Source organism: Mycteria americana, chromosome 3, assembly GCF_035582795.1.
Source record: "Mycteria americana isolate JAX WOST 10 ecotype Jacksonville Zoo and Gardens chromosome 3, USCA_MyAme_1.0, whole genome shotgun sequence".
Taxonomy (NCBI): Eukaryota; Metazoa; Chordata; class Aves; order Ciconiiformes; family Ciconiidae; genus Mycteria; species Mycteria americana.
The window spans coordinates 52,423,935-52,442,397 of NC_134367.1; the positions used below are offsets into that span (position 1 = coordinate 52,423,935).

At 37.6% G+C, this 18,463-nt stretch overlaps 1 protein-coding gene across 10 annotated transcripts in view; it reads right to left on the minus strand.

Moving 5' to 3' along the window:
* The window catches only part of WASF1 (WASP family member 1), a 107,094-nt gene that overhangs the window by 26,934 nt on the left and 61,697 nt on the right, over positions 1 to 18,463 (minus strand). For 5 of the 10 annotated variants that reach the window (XM_075498535.1, XM_075498532.1, XM_075498530.1 and 2 more), the window contains one exon: positions 5,456 to 5,616. In XM_075498535.1, coding sequence (XP_075354650.1) covers positions 5,456 to 5,588 — 133 coding nt within the window. In that variant the 5' untranslated portion in view covers positions 5,589 to 5,616. Of the gene's footprint in view, positions 1 to 607; positions 678 to 994; positions 1,139 to 5,455; positions 5,617 to 8,825; positions 8,974 to 9,039; positions 9,056 to 18,463 lie in introns of those variants that run through there. The other 5 variants (XM_075498539.1, XM_075498536.1, XM_075498534.1 and 2 more) reach the window with 4 other exon arrangements.

Here is an 18,463-nt window from a genome sequence, read left to right on the forward strand (position 1 = left end):
TGAGAACTTTAGTGGCTATGGCTGAGCGAGCTGTAAAAAATAATGTACTAAATACAGTTCAGTGATGCTAATTAGGAACCTATAATTATGAAGGTGTAAGGGCAGTCCACAAGGACTGGATTTAAGGATTGTAACAGGAATATCAGAGTACTGAAGAGACAACTTGGTTCCTTTAGCCAGCAAAATCAAACCAGGCATTTATCAGACAACCTGACCAGAGTATCAAAAGTATCACATAAAGTCTGTTAAGGCCACCTCTGGAGCAGGTCTGGTGCTTCTTGTTGACATCCAAGAAGAAAAAGTCAGCCTTCAAAAATCTCCAGCCATGGAGGCCTGAGATATCATTTCTTATCTCCCACTGAGGACACCATCAAGTAAACTGGCTGAGATTATCCATTAGGTATTCAGAAATCTGTGAAAGAGACTGCTGAGAGCTGAACCTGATGTTGAAGGCACCAGTCCTAAAGATCCTTTCACACGGAAGTCTTGCTCTTCCTTTCCTTTTTTAATATCACCTGAATTCACTGCTCTATGTAGACAAGGAATTAATGACAGGTAGGACTTTTTTCTGCTAACACATAGTTGTTTTCAATGAGAAATTACTGACCATTTGCTCATCCCCTCATTATCGTTGGAGGTGGACACGTAACAGCATCACATTGCCAATACTGCCACTGCTGGGAAGACAACATCAAGAAATTAGACAGAAGTCTTTGAGAGGATGGGGGTCTCTGAAAAGCTGAGTAAGCCTTTAGTTTTCAAATCCATCAGTTCGCTTACCCCATGTGCATAAGAACACTTTCTCTAGTGTTCCCCGGCAATCATAGTAATAATGAAGAAAGAGGGCTGACTAATAAAGAAAATCCACAGAGAATACTGAATATGCTTGTGAGCACAGCGAGAAGGAGGATTCCCAGGGCAGGACCTGCCGCAGGGATTCTGCTGGTTCTGGGATACTGACTGAAGCTCTAGCTACAGATCTGCAGAGACCTACCTCCGATCATGCAACGTGTGGTGGCCTCACCATGTGCTGAAGATGTTGTCCAGTCAGGATGAAGAGAGAGAGGATGGTCTTTGAGCTGAAGAGGCCTGGTTCTAAAGATCAGTTGCAGTCCAGACACCTTGCTGGTAAGTATTTCTGGAGAAACATTTCCCACTTATTGAATGTTAACACCTTAAGCCATGGCAAACTGAAGGTTCTCCTGAGGTGAGAAAATGTCTCTCACAAGATGAGCAGTGTTTAAAACCCTCTAGGGGATGGCATGGTAAGCAAAAAATAAGGAAGAAAAGTTAAAAGCATCTGAGAGGGAAAAAAAAGGGGGAGAAATAATATGCTAAAAAGTCAGGGTTTCACTCCTGAAAACTAACAATTAAGGGGTGAAGAAAAGAAATAACTAACTAGGAGAACATGGTAAAAATAGGAATAGTACAAAGAAAAGACAGAAAGAGGGGAAAGGCTACTAAAGGTTTAATGTTAATTGAAAATTGTTTTCACTAACATAAAAGGCACTCCAGCTTAGCAAACAGAGTTCAGCATTCTTTTTCTTTATACAGAGGTAGAAGAAAAAAAGAGAAATGACATCTTGCTATGATTGAATCAAAGTTCTGGTGTGAATGCCTGCAATATAAATGTTCATTAAAGGAACATACTCGAAAGGAGAAATGTTCTCCTCCCCAGATGGAGGTATCAGAGACTGGGGCCAAGAACAAACCCCATCAGTTAGGTTTCTTATGCGGTACTGAGATTCTGTGTACAGGGAACAGCTGAATAAAAGGAAAACCAAGATTGGTCAAGAGCTGTGAACGAAATGAGGTTACATGCACACAAGAGAACTATTTATCCATCTTCTAACAATGGCACAGCTGCACAGTGCTCAGTTGTGTTTCACATATGCTGGAATGCTACAGCCTGACATACACCAACAGATACCAACTCAGGCAGTACTGGAGTACTAATGTGTATGCAATATTGCTGAAAAAAATAGGTAAGCCCTTCTCCAAAGCAGATACAGGCAGAAAGGAAGAAATACAGGGAAGAATGGCCAGGAAACTAAAACAGCTGTTGTCCAGAGAGTTTCTGTTGCCACAGTGCTAAGAAAAGCTGTCAGAAGACAGATCCTTTTATGAAGTTAGAGAAAACTGGGAATAGACAGGGGAAAAAAAAATTACTTACTGGCAATTTTGTATGTTGTATCAAGACAGACTGATGTGTTTTCATGCTCCAGGGAGAAAGGCAAGGACTATCACTCAAAGCAGAAATAAGTATTTCATCCTTTCATCTCTACTTCTTTTAAAGGTCAAAAAATTTCTCAAACTGAACAACTAAAAGCAGCACATCAAATAAACTATGAAAGGATTGAGAATTTGTATGGAGACACATAGCAGCTATTCCTGACATACTGATGTAAATCTCTTTTCATTTTATATTAAAACACAGGAAAACATAATTCCTGTCATTTAATAGGTATTGTTTCTGCAGGCATGTCCTACTTACACTTATCCTCCTTATCAAAGATCATAGAAACACAGTCCTGTTCAGGTTGAAAAGGCCTCCAGAAGTCATCTAGTCCAACACCCTGCTCAAAGCAGATCCAATTAGATCCAGTTGCTTGACTAATCCAGTCGAGTTATTAATATCTCCAAGAATGGACCTCTAACAACATACATGACAAAACTCCACACTTAGTTTTTCTAAATAATGTTTTGGTATCATTTGAAGTACTGGAGGCTCTAATTTCATCACAGCACTCTTTGTCCATATCATATGAGAAGAAAGGTTAAGAATATTTGGTCTTGAGTGTCATAATGGCAGGAGATTAATCCTCTATTTGAGGGCCAGTAACTGAAAAATCTTAGAGGCAGAAATGACTAAGTGTTAATCAGGTCAAAGACCATTCATTTAAATTTGCATAACTTTACTGTCAAAAGCAAAAGCAGCTTTAGTTTAAAGGAAATGAAAACCTACCAGAACACTTAGTTTCCACTCTCAGAGTGAAAACTCTCAGTTGTTTTGTCTACAACTTAGAGGCTGATTCTCAAGCATACACATTATCCACAGAAAACAAAAAGGGAAGAACTGCAGAGAAGCTGGTTGCCAGGGGACTGCTGCGAAACCATGCCTGCTGGCTGTGACTCACAGGCAACTACTAAAATTTATCTGCATGTCAGCAGGCCTCGCTGTACACTGGTAACAGTGACACACCAAGTGAAGACTGGTTATTTGGGTTTAAGCACGTGAGAGACAAAATTCCTATGGCAGAACTCCCAAATCTTTTTGAATTTGTATGGCTACTAGCACAAACAGGCAGAAAAGCTAAAAGAATTCTGGAACAAAATACTTTCACAGGTACTCATACCTTTGTAACATGATCTCCATTTTTGTAGAGCAATTCCTTAAGGTTGCTGAGAAATACGGATTATTGTTCTGATATACGTATCATATACAGATATATGTTCTATTTAATTGTACGAAAAACATTTTTTTGTTGAAAACAAACACAGTATAAACTAAAAACTTACTCCAGTTGGTATAAACACTGCCTGTAGAAAACCTACAAACGCCATGATGCCATTTGGAGGGAAGAACAGAAGACTGAAGTAACAGGACCTGCTCACCAGTGTTTCACTTCATAGAAAAAATTCTGAATTACCTATTCTGGGCTTGCTGTTGCAGAGTAAACTTGTGCATTTTCCCTCCTCTTTTACCTTCCTTGTCATTTCCAACATTACATGCCTTTTTGACCACTAGTGAGTCACAAGTTCATGACAGAAACCACTCTCGAGTGAAAACAGCTAATTTAGGGCTCATCCCTATGTATGCATGCTTCACATAGAACCACATTCCTTTTACAGAAAAGGAGTTTACATAATTATGGTTACATTCTCTTGACAGTGTCTCTCTAACTGTGCTATACATTAGGCAAACCATATAACAAATGTGGGAGCATTCAATGGATATTCTTCAATACTTGTTTGCTCCCTTAACTGAGTTCTTTCTGTTCTGGTATTGCTTCATTCTAACCTCTTCCTGAGCAGTTGTATACACAATGTGAGGCATAAGCTCTGTATACCAAGAAAACATAGCAAAGGCAGCCAAATCTCAATAGGTAAGCACTGAGACCATGATGTTGAGTTAGAAGTTGGTGTTCTTTAAAACTGAAAAACCAAGTGATTTTTTTTTTTGAGGTCAAATGAAACCTCCCAATGAAAATATCAAATGTAAATTTGGTACGCCACCTACAAAAGGAAATTCCCCTAGATGAAGTATAATCAGATAAGAATTTTTAAAACAAGCAAAGTATAATAAATGAATACAATATTAATAAGAGTGACTTGGAAGGGGAGGCTAGTACACGAGTGGCTAGTCTGAGAAGGGCTTTTGGCAGAATGAAGCAAGACCACAGATGGTGATCATATACTGCATCCATATCTGATATGCTCTTGGTTCACTGAAAAGAATTTAAATAGTTAAGTTATTTTCCTTGCTGTTGCAGTAGCTATACTAATAATGTTCATATTTATGTGCTGTAAGCATTCCTGTCTCGATTGCATAATTCAGTGTCCTCAATTAGAGTCTTGAACCTAATAGCACCCTAACAGCTTTGAAAGGCTGCCAAAACAGAGTCACCATACAGTACACCATCAAATCAATAACTAAATCAATCTAATTAACAAATTAGGCTATATCACCCATGACTCTAAGATACTGACAGAGCTGAAAGACTTTTCACATTTTACATAGATACACACACACATTTTAATATTTAACATGTTGGTAGTCTTACTAATGTCCTAGTGGTTAAAAAGCACCTGTAGTATTGGAAATTCAAAATGCTATCATGCTGGTTCATCTGACAAATTTTTAAAGTTGCTGTAAGTTAAAGAAAAAACAACCCAGAAACCAGCCTTTTCAGAAAAACTCCTTCAGAGTTCTAGAGCTTGAGAAGTATTCACTCCTCTCAAATGCACGGACAGAAAAATTGTTGATAGAAGGGAGAAGGAGGAAGAAAAATCTTTAGCTGTTTGAAATACTATGTAATAATTACATTTCTGGGTTTATTGTTTTAAAAGGCAACTACTTTTTTTTCCTGAATGACCACAACATGACCAAGGGTTTAAGCTGAGAGAATTAAGCAACCAGTGATACATTCTTCATTATGTCATATTCCCTACTCAAGAATTGCTCTAAGGTTAGCAATTACCAACTTCATTAGCTACCAGATATCTCTTTCTGTCACGTTCCACTGGCAACAGAAATATATGGCTGAACAGGTTTAAGACATGCTGCTGGAAAAATTCCTAGCTTTCTTTCACAGAAGTCCATGCTAGTCACTAGCCACAAAAGGAGTACATTCAAGGCTCAGAGAATTTGAAAAGGTGTTCCTACTTCAACCACAAAAACTATGACTGTAAAATATATTAATTCTAAATACAGCTATTAGGACAAAGTACTTACTTAGGCTACTCAGTTGTCTGATTATATTTGCCAAGGAGATATTGGTGACACATTCCAATTCATTCTTGATACCTCGGGGCAGAGCTGTATGGCACAGGTGCCTGGGGTCTATGTTTCTTTTTACCAGTGGCATTCTGAAATGTATCAGAGGACCAGCAAAACTGTAAAGAAAGCAGAAAAAATACCATTATAAGTTTAATTATATTTTAAATTCAGATTATGTCTAAAGTTAAATTGACTAATCCTAAGATAAAAATACCTCCATATTACTGATGGAATTAATTGCTCTGTGAGTACATAAATATTTTCTTTTTTGCCCAATGAAAGACTATTTCATTCTCTCTCTTTAAACCTTTACCTGACTCAGATGCCAGTGAAGCAAGAAATAATTTTTTACAATTCATGCTCCCCCCCCTCCCCCCCCCCCCAAAAAAAGACAGGAAAATCTTTGCAGTACAAAAACATTAAAGAATTATTTCCTTCTTGACGGACTACTTCCTTATTCAGGCCAGGCAAAGTCCAACAACAAATTCCCTTTATTATGAGGTCAAAGTCAAACTAGCTGCCTATTCTACCTGAAAGGTAGATATGATCCATTCACTATGTAATGTCATGTTACTAGCAGGAGTCACCTTTCTAGTCTAAACATCACTTCTAAATCATACCAAATCAACGTAAGAAAAGAGAAGATGTTTCCCTTCCACCTACACCGCTAATGGCAATAAATTCAGCTAAGAACACATCTTCCAAATACAAAAGTCTCCTCAGTAAACTTGTAGTGCAAAGTCCTCCACGACTCAGAAATCCTACCCCTCCACACCTTTCCAAATCCACATATGTTAAATTAATCAAGAGTTTTTACTAGTTCTGTAGACAGCGTAAGAATCATCTCAGGCTGTGAATCCCAGGCTTGTAATTTTCTGCACCCATGGCACTGATTGGAAGGAGTTTCCCAGGGGACAAGTTATGCCTCTCATCTTATTAGTGCTGCTTATTAAGATCTGTCTCCTAAAACTTTTCTTCGTGAAAAATGGATTCCCTAAAATTCTGTAATTTTTCCATCATCTGTCATGTAAAACTCTAAACGACCAATGCAAAACTCCCATTTGATACACTTGTTATTGGTATAACTTAGTCTCCCTTCCCATTGCAGAAGAGATTGCACTTTCTCCAGAGAGCAAGGCAGAGTTTTCCACAATGCAACCTGCAGTGCTAGTCCCTCAACCAGACAGCCTGCTACAGATTCATCTATCCTCTGCTTAGTAGCTTTATCCCAAAATGTTCCCAGGATGCAGCTAGGGCTTTGTGTTGTGCCACAGAATGCATCTTCCCTACAGTATATATTTAGCCACTGTTATCTTTACGTGGTTGAAACTGAGAGATATTTTGGATAGCATAAGGCCATGGTGGTAGAGCTGAAATTTTGGTGACCTAGAATGGCATAGGGAATTAAAAGAGTCAAAGATTACTCTAATGAAGTATTCTCTCGCACAGTACTTAGATTTCTCCTTGCCACTTTTCCTGGGAGTATAGTCTTTCAATGAAGCCAGGGCTCGTAGCAGAGGGACCCAGGCAGGATCCTTAAGTGTACCTGAGAAATATCTCTGTGTTTCCAGGATCTGATTAGACTTCATTCATTGCATTTTAACACCATGTCTACTGCCCTTATTTTCTTGAGAGAACAATTAAAAATATTTTATGCTTTTGAGAGATAAAAATCAATGAAAATAATTTTTCTAGTCACTGGCCTAAGGGAAAGATTATACAGTTCTTAAAATTGTGTAATTTAGTTTCTCAATATTAACAGTAAAAATTATGGAAGTGTGGATGGGGCAGGGGTAAATTATAAGTACAGATTTTTATTTTTATTTTCTAGGAATATCCTGAATCTTTCTAGTCCCTAAATACCTAAGTACTAAAAAGCTAGCTACTACATACAAGCTAAATGAAATAGGAAGTGCAAATCTGAACACTGTCTCAGAAGCAATGAGAAAGTGTTTATAGTTAAAGTGAGACTTTATATCTGCTGATACAAGACACAGGTATAGCATGAAGCAAGGGAGATCAAACAGGCCCCACCAGCAGAGCTTCTGCTGTCTTAGGAGCGTGCAACCCCTCTCCCCCCAGTGAGAAGACCCTGAAGAAACCCTTAACTACAGGTTCGTTATCACAGTTCCCCAACAGAAAATAAAGGAACCATTCTGTCACTGTAAAAGAAACACAACAAATGATACATGAGCAATGTTCTCCAGAAGCAATTAAATATTAATTCCAGAGTTAAGCCCTTTCTTGATTACTGCTTTAATGATACTGTTGTATAAACAGCACAGTAGGTAAGTCTTTTAAAAAGAGGTCCAAACAAGTATGTAAAGAAATGTTTTCACAGAAAAAGTAAAAATCTACATATAAAAGAAACTGAAATAGTCCTTATTTCTATCTATCTGATATAGATCTGGGTTATAAAGGTCAAAAAACATCTGTAAATAACAAGCATAAAAGCAGTTGATGACTAGTGCACCTTTTGTTTTGTTTTATCTTATATAATCAAGATGTTAGTAAGTGATGATATATACAATTTATAGCATGTATAGATCATAAAGCTTCAGATGCTCAAGTGACAGATTCTTTTGTAAACTGTGTAATAGCAATAACAATAATAATAATAATAATAAATCTTAAAAGTAATTCCAGCCAACTGCTAGCTAGATTTTAAGTAACAGTGTTGAGTGCCTACTGCCCTTTACCAGTCTGATTTGTCTCTAGGATAGAACACTTAACAAAATAGCTGAAAAGACGCAGTATTGGCCCAAACATTTCCTCCAACAGGCATAAAAAGATGCTGCACAAGCAGAGACTAAGCCCGAACTCCCTGGACCTCAAAATGCACAACTCTGAACCTGAATAAAAGTCCATTTAAGACAATAGAAATTTTCTTGCATTGACCTCTCTAGAATTTGCAGAAAATCTACTCTTTGATCTTTTTTTCTCCCCCCAATCCCACAAATACCATTTTCTAATATCTGAATAACACAGTTGTGGCTGTCCTACCCAAAGATATAGTATAACAAGAAAAGGTAGCAGAGGGAACAGTAAGAATGGTAAAAGGTATAGTTGTAATACAGGAATAAACTTGGAGAGGAAACAAACAACAGAAGATATAACTGAGACCTTCTAAATTACGCATAATGTTTGAAAACTATGGAAAGCCTGAAGAGAGAATATTTTCCCGTTTCTCACAGAAACAAGAACAAAGAGGCAATGAAGGAAAATATCACTCAAACACGCTTAAAACAAAGGAAAAGGCATTTCACACAATGTTTAATAAATTGTGGAACTCATTGCCACAGGATGCTGTATACAACAAAAATACCTGCCGGTAATTTGTCCACCATGGACCACATATTCTTTGCAGTTTGTTGCAACCACTAGAAGATCTTGATGATTCCTCCCCAGTCGGTATTTAGTGATCCCAGCACAGGGAGCCCTCGCTCATGAAATGGGTGTGCAACAGCAAACTGAACTTTGCTGTACCCAAATAATTTTTTCACTCCTATAAAAGATGTCTCTCCTAATGCAGCTCTTACCAAGAAAGCTGAAAAATTTTGAAATCACTATATTTATTATGCAGCTTTAGAGCTGTGAAAGAGGAAAAAACAAAACAGGTACTGTTACAATCTAATATATCCTTTAGGTTAAAAGCAAAAAAATACACCCCCACCCCCAACCCCCCCCGCTCCCAAGCCAAACATTACCCAAGCAACTCGGGCAGCAAAGGAAAAATTCATTCCTAGATCATAAAATCCTGTTACCGTGTGGCCCCAAGTAAGCCCTGGAAACTGTTCATAACTCCAACCAGGCAGGAGAAAGCAGCAGCTTGTCAGTGCATCAGAGGATCCCTAGGCTGCAGGGTTACATGACACCTCCTCCGAGGCTTACAGTTCTCCTGTCGCACAGGTCTCGGAGCTCTCCCTCCCCTCAGCCCCACTTGCTCCCCAGCTTAAAACGCAGGGGAAGGGAAGGCAATCCTCAAACACAAGTATCTCCTCTTCCCTACTGTCCCATACAAATCTTTGAGGCAATTCTTAAGAAGCGGCACTAGTTTACACTCGAGTTAACTGGAAGTGCTTTACTCTATAGTGATCTTAAACTGAAACTCCTCTTTACAAAGAGACACCCATCTCTTTCAGAGAGGCACTATTGAAAACTCTTCTCCCTCACTTCCTATGCATCCTTTGAAGCACTCTGAATCCACTTGAGAAGCCAACTCTAATCTTCTTTACAAACCCCTCTGCTATTTCAGCTGCACAATGGCTGGCACAACCTCATCCCCCACACATATGCTGTGAGTATGAGTACAGAATAAGAATGTGTGTATGTACTGAGTATCTAATGATTTTATCAATATCTCATGCTTTGATACACGATTTTTTAGGAATTAGGTAAAATGCTCCAGTTGCTTTTTCAATTAATCCCTATTACTTAAAGAACTGCAGAACAATGGCACTAATGCAAGTTAATTACAATCTTTTTAGAAGAACACCCTTAATGAGATTTGACTGCACTTCTTTTCGAAAGGCAAGTTGTTTAGTGTGCTGCACAGCCCTCTTCAGCTATTAGGGGCCTTACAGGTGACACTCTTCCTATCTCTGTCTCATACTTCTCAAACGCTGCTGGCAGCAGCTGAGAAACCTGCTCTCGGGGCACTCACCCCTGTGCCCACACCGCAGCCCCGCCGGCGCAGGGCTGCTCCCACGGCTCCGACCAGGACAGTTTCACCCTGCTGTTGGTGCCAAGAGAAGGCCCTGGGCAGCATCAGTGTAGGAAACAGCTATCATTTTCCCTTCAACATGCTCCTGTAGAAGTATCTCAGAAGTGCAAGATGTGTGGAGAAATGTTGCATTACTGGAAGCTTGTGAAAAATTTGAAATGTCAGTTGTCAGTAATGACTCAGGTTTTCTAGCAAGTACAGTAAGATAAGTAGGAATGATAGCACAACATTAAGGTGGGGAAAACTAATGAACTAACCTGCCCAGCAGTTTAACTGGTAATTAAACTATACTTCAGTTTTCCTTTCAGAAGACTAATGAAATTTCACAATCACATGTCTTTTTTAATGAAAGTTTACTTCTGATTAGGTTACATTTTGTCCTTACTAAACTTGACATTATTTTCTTAGCATTAATAAAAGACATTAATTTGTAATTTTTATATAATATACCAATAATGCAGCACTGAATGCCCTTGCTTTCACGGGGTTAAATTTAATTCCAACCACTTCTATAGCATATCTTTATGCCTTAATATCACCATACTTCTTGTAATTTTCCTTTAACAATATGCAACAATATGCCTTTCATATGCCTCATTTAATTGATCACGTTCTAGCTGCTGGCAGAACAGTCCACAGTTTGAAACGCAACAATCAATTTAACACTTCCCCCACCCACCCTTAGAAACAGAAATAGAAAATACAATAGTTTTTACATTTGCTTATATAATCATGTACTAACTGCACCTACACTATACAGACTTTGGGACAGAGTGAAAGTAGCTAACAAAAATCCAAATGTATTAAATGAATCTGGTGAAATCAGAATTGTATCAGTTAACAAAACAAGCTCATTCTCCTGTCAATTTTTCTTTTAATTATACTACGAGACATCATGTTATACTAGTTGCAGAAAATCCACAGATGAAGATTTTATAGTACACACCTTGTGATGGATGCATTCAACCCCTTAACCAAACTAGCGGTAGTTTGGTACAGGCTCCAAAGAAGGCAAAGGCCTGAACTGTAGCTGTGCCAAGAACTCCTCTAGTTTCGACCTGTTCTCCAAAAACCCACAGAGTGACACAGTAAACATCAATGCATGTAAGTTTGGAACACTGATCATGCGATTAACGCATAAGTAACAGGTGGCTTTTCCAAGACTCATTTATCAAGGAACAAAGTTGTGGGTACAAGGAGCTTCATGCCTACCTTTCCATCGCATGTCATTTGACCAACCACTTTATCCCGTAAATATGACAGCCTGAATGAGCCTTCTTTGAGCTCTCCCTGCTAGGCAACGTGGCTGCGTGGTGATCTCCCCTGGAGCTGGGACACCTCTTAATGTTGCTCCTCGAGGCAGAGAGACCTTTTACCAACAACAGATCTTTGGTAAGTGACCGATATTGCGCATAACCTTGTAGTATGGTAAATTGATTGCATGCTGAATTGATGAATTGTGGTATATAATCCCTTAGACATAAACCGTTGTCCAAGTCTGAGACTAAGATTGGACCTAGCTGCACCTAAGCTCCATCAGGAGTTTAGAAAGCAGGGGGTCCACTCTGAACCTCGTGAGTCAATGGGAGGGTCCTCCATACCCTTTTGTATCCCCGGTCTCTCTGTGAATCATTCTAACTCGAGTGTAACTCAATTTTCCTTTGTATGTTTCTTCCATGCAGTAATTAATAGAGTGAACCTTGCCATCAAACTTATTGAACCTTAGTAAACCACTGTCAAATTAAATTCCATTGAATTTATTGAACTCTGTCAAATTATTATTTTACCGCAACAAAACATATTGCTGCTTCTTTGAGTGAGGTGCATTCCACTCATCCGTGACACACCTCTACTATGAAAAGGCAAGTGTGCAAAGACTTCATGCAGCTTATTTCTCTGCAACTCCCACTGCAAGATCAAGGTCCAGATAAAAGCTTGAGAAAAAACAGACACCAGCAGTATGGTGTCCTTCAAGAAAGTAGGCCACTACCACCTACTGCTGAGTCAACATAACGATTTTAAAACTCTAAAGGCAATTAGCATCCCTTAGAAGATACATCTTGGAACTGACAAGATGACAACTGACATCTTAAATTGACAATTCAACAGAAATCTGTTAAAATTACAGTTTTTCAATCCTTTCTGTTATGAACCATGTCACAGAATGAAAGATCTCCTTGGAACACTTCCCTCAAATCTCAGTCTTCTGCAACTTGCTCTCAAAAATTTTTCTAACTGCGGATGACTAGGAAAAGATGACCTTATTGTAACTAAAAAGCCGTGTCAAAGAAAATAAATTCAAAATATATTACTAGAAAGTGATGTTGGCATCACTGCTGTTTAAGAATGAGTGTAAAATGAATTGTTTACATCTTAATACATCCTATACTAGATTGCCTATTCAAAAAAGTTGTTACACATTTGGTCAACATAAGGAGCAATGACTATACAGGGTATATAAAAGAAGTTGATAATTTCTTTTATTAAACCACAGAGTCATTAATAAAATATTTCTTATTTTATTTGTAGTCACAAATATAAAAAATACTGTTCCTGAAGTAATACCAATAACAGTCTCTCAAACATTCTCTTAATATTCTGTTGCTGAACTGAAGATAAGATTATGCAGGGATGGATTAATATGTCAATAGGCCACTGAAGTATCTATCTCAATAATGTGGTATAGGAAAGTATTTGATTTGCAAGATAACAATGAACAGATTTCTAACTCATAAAATTATAAAATGTATTTAAAAATGCATTTGTAATTTTTATTCTGTATTTAACATCGACCAACTTCTGTATTGTTTTAACTGTCTGTGACAATTATTATTTTCTTCCTATAGAACAATCTGTAACCATCTCAGTACATCTGTCATGTCAGATAAGCAGAAAACAGACAACGCAGTCGCAAAAATGGGTAGGACTTGAGTTCTGCTAAATCTCTAAGGCATATTTACAGACACTGTTAAAAAATTAATTTTCAGCTACTACCATCCAGCCAATTTTCTCCCAGATGTGTATCATAAGACTACAGTCTCTCCCCCATGCATGCATGCACACCTGCACGCACACAGAGGCACACTCACCTTCAAAGCACATGGAAAAAACATTTGAAAATTATGGCTTTGATTATAGATACAAACCACAGCTACATATACTTCCTTGCCAAAATGTCTTAAGTTTCACCTTTATTCAGATAAACAAATGAAGAGTGGCAGTAATTTTTTACACCGGAAAAAACCAATTTCATATTTTCAACTCTATATTGGTTGTGACTATCATGAAACAGTATAATAAAAATGAAGGCAATTTTGGAAAGTTACGAGTGAGAAGAAATAGAGTGATTAATTATTTGTATGCTGACTTTTAAGAGCTTTATCTATGACAAATCAGTTTTTTCAAAAAAATCTTAGTTACTGTTACTGAGATAACTCCAGTGGTGGCAGCAACAGCAGAATTCCCAGCATAGGTAACACTGCAAAATATGACCCCCTAGTAACAGCACAGTAACACTGCTAATGCATCAAGTACAACTTCATTAATAGAAGCAGCAGCAGTATTTCAGGGGAGAAAGCTGACATACCAATTCATAACTACAGGGTCTACCTCAAATTTTAGAGGAGGCAACAGCATGTCTTCAGTGAGACACTGCAATCTGGGTCAAGTCAAGGAGCTACATGTAACAAAATGCAGCATCACAGCATGCAGCAACCACTTTCTACTGAGCGAGTCCCGCCCTCAGGGCTTCCATACCACTTCCAATTTCGTTGGAAGATCCTTAGAGCTTGACTCCAGCTACAACCCATTGTATAGGTCTGGGCTTCCTCAGGGTCCTTACACACTTGTCTGAAATTCATCCCACCTCTGTTTGTTTGCGCTGTCACTGGCCGCTCTTGTCCCACTACGCAGATGACAGAGGCTGTCACCATCATTTATACAGTCCTCTCCTCCCCTCAAGCCCTAATGAAAGATTTCACTCTGATCATGTGTACAGAGCAAAAACCTAAGGTATCCTAAATACAAGGAGAGAATATGCAGCTCAATATTGGTTTCTTTTTCCCAATACAGGTGCAAAATACAATAGGGTTAAATAAACAGCATGCGGATTTTGCAAATCTTGTCCCTTTCATTAAGCAGAATTCCTATTAATGAAGTAGAATTCAAACACAAACAATTCAGAGCACAGCAGCTTACAAACTGTAGTTTTTTTTAGATAGTTTCTTTCTACAAGGCTAAGCTCAGCTTGATTTCATGTAACTGAAGTTTTTTCCGTTGTTTTCACCTCTGATTTTCTGGAATATAAACAAGTCCCTACTGATTTGTCAATTTGTTAAGCATCGATTCTGTTAACCATGTTGCTTCCTTCATTTTTTCCCCACTACCAACAGCTTCTGTCTTACTATGGTAAGTGTCTTTTAAATGTAAGTTGTTTATATCAAATTTAACAAATCTGCAGCAAAAGCAAAAAAATCCAGCCACCATAAGTGCAGTTATTTGATGTGTCTTGATCATAACTGTAAAAACATTTCTGTTTGTCTTGATAAAGAAACCATTTAAATCAAATTGCTCTTGCATTAAAAAAAAAAAAAAAAACAACAACAAAAAAAACCAAAAAAAACCCAAAAAACCACCCGAACAAAACAGGTTCAACGCTACCTACCCTGAAGCGTAGGACTGCTGGGGGCAATAAGGCACTAAGCCAGTTGCATTTCTGGCTCACAGACAAAATTCAATGAATGAAGTTAGATGTGACACTGTTTAGCATGTCTACAGCAAGAAACATTTAGACATACAAACTTCCTTCACATTAAGTATTTTAAGCAAAAATGGAAATTAAAAAAGATAGTGAAATTTTTTTGGTATAACAACTTACTTCCAAAATATATATAAAATAAAAACCACAGAACACATGAAGAATAAAATTTCTGATTCAAAAAAATCCCTTATTAAAAAAACCAACCAAACAAAACCAACACTAAAGATTTCCAGACGTTAGATTAGAATTAATTGGTATTTGTTTTTTTCCCCTTACAATTCTACTTCTCAGTATCTTTAAACTAACAGTTTTGTTACATATATCATGATCCAATCCCTTCATGAACTGTGATATTTTAAGTTTACAAAACAGTAAACAATCAGAAACTGAACAGAATATAATTGCATTCTTCAAATCCAAATACAAATCTTGAAGGCACAAAATACTAATCACCAATTCTTTTCCTTCCAATATTCAAACTACAGTATTAAACTACAGTGAAGACTTACAAAACCAGTCTTGTGAACAGTTCACAGAAAAGATGAGAATCATTGTCCCCAAACAAGCACAAGCTCTAATGATACCTTGCTACAAAAAAAAAGATTAATGAAATTCATCATATGTGTCCATATATTGATGGAGAAATATTTAAGTCATGTGGAACCACACTGCACTTCATCGTTATCATATTAATCAAGGAAAAAAAAATAGTGATTCCTTGCACTTATATTTCTATTAAGCTTTCTGAAGAAATTAATTTAAAAGATATAAAACATATGCACAATGTATTTGCATTATATACATGCACACACACCTACTGCTACCTCTAAATAGAAATCTTTTAATTACTTGTAAGATTTGAGAAAAGAGCTGCAAAATTTCTTATCAACATTACTAAATATTATTCAGATTACTCTGTACTTGTTAGTTTTCTCCTAGTGAGCTCCTGTCAGGTCATTTGATTAAAAACACTTTTGGAAGTATCCTGGGTTCTAATTTAGGTACAGCCAAGAATGCTCAAATTAATTTTTGATTACAAGTTTTCCTCTGTTCCCCAAAAGCTAAAAATGTATTAATGCATAACATACTATGTGATTTGAAATTGCTTTTTGAGACCTATGTTTTATCTGATGACATTTTTTCTTTCAGCATTAATCTAGTCTTCCTGTTAACAGTTTCTACATATGGTGTATACACAAAAGCCCTATGATGGATTGCAACAAAAGCTCTTTATTATAATCTTGACAGAGACAGATAACTAATCCAGTGTTAATTTAAAATCAAAACCTTAGTACCAGAACTAAGGGTACAGCTTCTGTGGTTTTAGTGTATCTATCATAACATACTACCTTTGAAAATTTTCTACAATTTTTCTTGAAAATGTGTATTCTATATATTAACAGTTACTTTTGTTACATAGTCCTTTACCAGTTCAGGATAAGACCTATCAAATGCACATGTCAATTTTATAACTCAATTTTATAAAATTTACCAAATGCATGGAAAATGAATGCCAATATACTTCTATTGCACGGATACAACAACCTGCTTTTGAACGGACAGTATTTCATGGCAGTAAATAATACGTTTTTAAAGAAAAAGTACCTGAACTTCCCAGCTGCTAAGAAAAGTAACCCGGTGGGTACTGGGAAGATAAGGTGTTCCACCCTGGCTACAAGACTGAACTGCTACGTTCCCCATCAGCGGTGCATCGCCAACTTCCAGAACTCCCCACACGGAGGGAGCCCCCGGGCTGTGGCACTATTAATCGCAGCCAACACCTCCCACGCTGGGCTGCTTCGAAACAGGCTGGCCCTCGCACAAGGGAATTAGAATTCAACACACAGTGCCCTGCCTTAACAACAGAGCTGTCCTTACAAAGGAAACACAGAAGCGCTCACCCCCGGTGACCAAAGCCTGCCCTTTTTCCCCAGGCACAAGTGGAGAACCCCCTGAAGGCAGAGAGATTAAGAAGTAATTATTCCTTTGGTACCAAGCTACAACTGGTAAATATTAAATTATGGCATGCCAAAAACGAAAGAAATGAGTGGCTGTGCATGGGTGAGGAAAGGAAGGGGAATACGACAGTCTGGGCCTTTCATTGTGTTGACCTTACTGCTGAATCCAAAAAGGAAATTGGATGCTAAAGAAATAATAAATAATGTTGGGAATCTACAGTAGTAATGAGACCAATGTACAGAAGGCTGTGACTAAGAAACCTCATACAGTGCAAGACCTACTTACGCAGTTCCCATATATTAATCCACCAGTGATACAAACTATACTAACTAGTACTCACTAAACTAAATAACAGGTGTCAACAACGACTATTAGAAGCTTTTGGTGCCTCAAAACATTACTAGAGATTTGAAGAAGTGATGGTAGCACTGCAAGAGCCAGAGATAAGCCATGTATTTAAAAAATGAAATTTTCACTGCACTTTATGCTATGATACCAAATGCCTAAATGCATTTTATGCTATGATACCAAACACACAGATGACAGATTGTTGGTTTTTATTTTCTTTTTCACAGTTTTAAAGGAAGAATTAAGATATACGAACTATCAAATGGTATGTACAGATGTGTAATAATCACCTTATTATTACTAGCTGAGCTTCTTTGAAGACGAATTTTTCCCCCTTGTGAACAATAAAATTCCTCAGAAGAGGATTTGTTGCAAAAAATGTGGATGTGCATAAACAACACTTTGCCCTGTCTACTGCCATTTATGGTACTTAACATGTTTGAACAGACATGCTGCAGGGAAAAAGGTATTAACATTCACAGAGAAGTTGTTTACTTTTAAACAGGAATGTTATTAAATATTCAACAGTCCAGAAACACTGATTATTTATATTGTTGAAGGCTAGAAACTGATCATTTCATCCTTCACTCAGTATAATGTCAAAATTCCCCACTGAAGTGAATACAAGATTTGCGAAGTAAAGACTGGAGGACTCAGATGTGCCTGCTTCCTACCCAGTGCAGTGCTGTTTGGGACAATAATTTTTCCAGTATTTTTCCCATTCAAGTTTCATCATTTTAGGTAGAGGGTTTTGAGTAATTTCTTGGGTAAACTCCTCTACAACCAACTACATCTCATACACAGGAAAATGTGTCAATTCTCCTTCTTTCCCTCTCAGTTCTGTTCCCCTATACTTCCAGATTGCACATACTAGTTCTTATTTCTTGTTGTTTGTAACCTTCAGGTATTTATAGATATTTTACCCTTTCTTTCCTAGCAATTCTACCAAGTTATACATTTTTGTCTTTATTTAGGAGGAAAAAAATGTAAAGTGTCACTAATTCCAGTAATGTTTATTACTCTTACTCAAGTGTCATCTAATTTATCAGCATTATTCTAGCAATGTGGCATCCAAAAGTGAAAACAGCATTCTGGATGCATTTGTGTTACATAAGCACACCTAAACAAGTCTAAATATTGGGATGGCATTTAGTCAGCAACGTGCGCTCGCAGC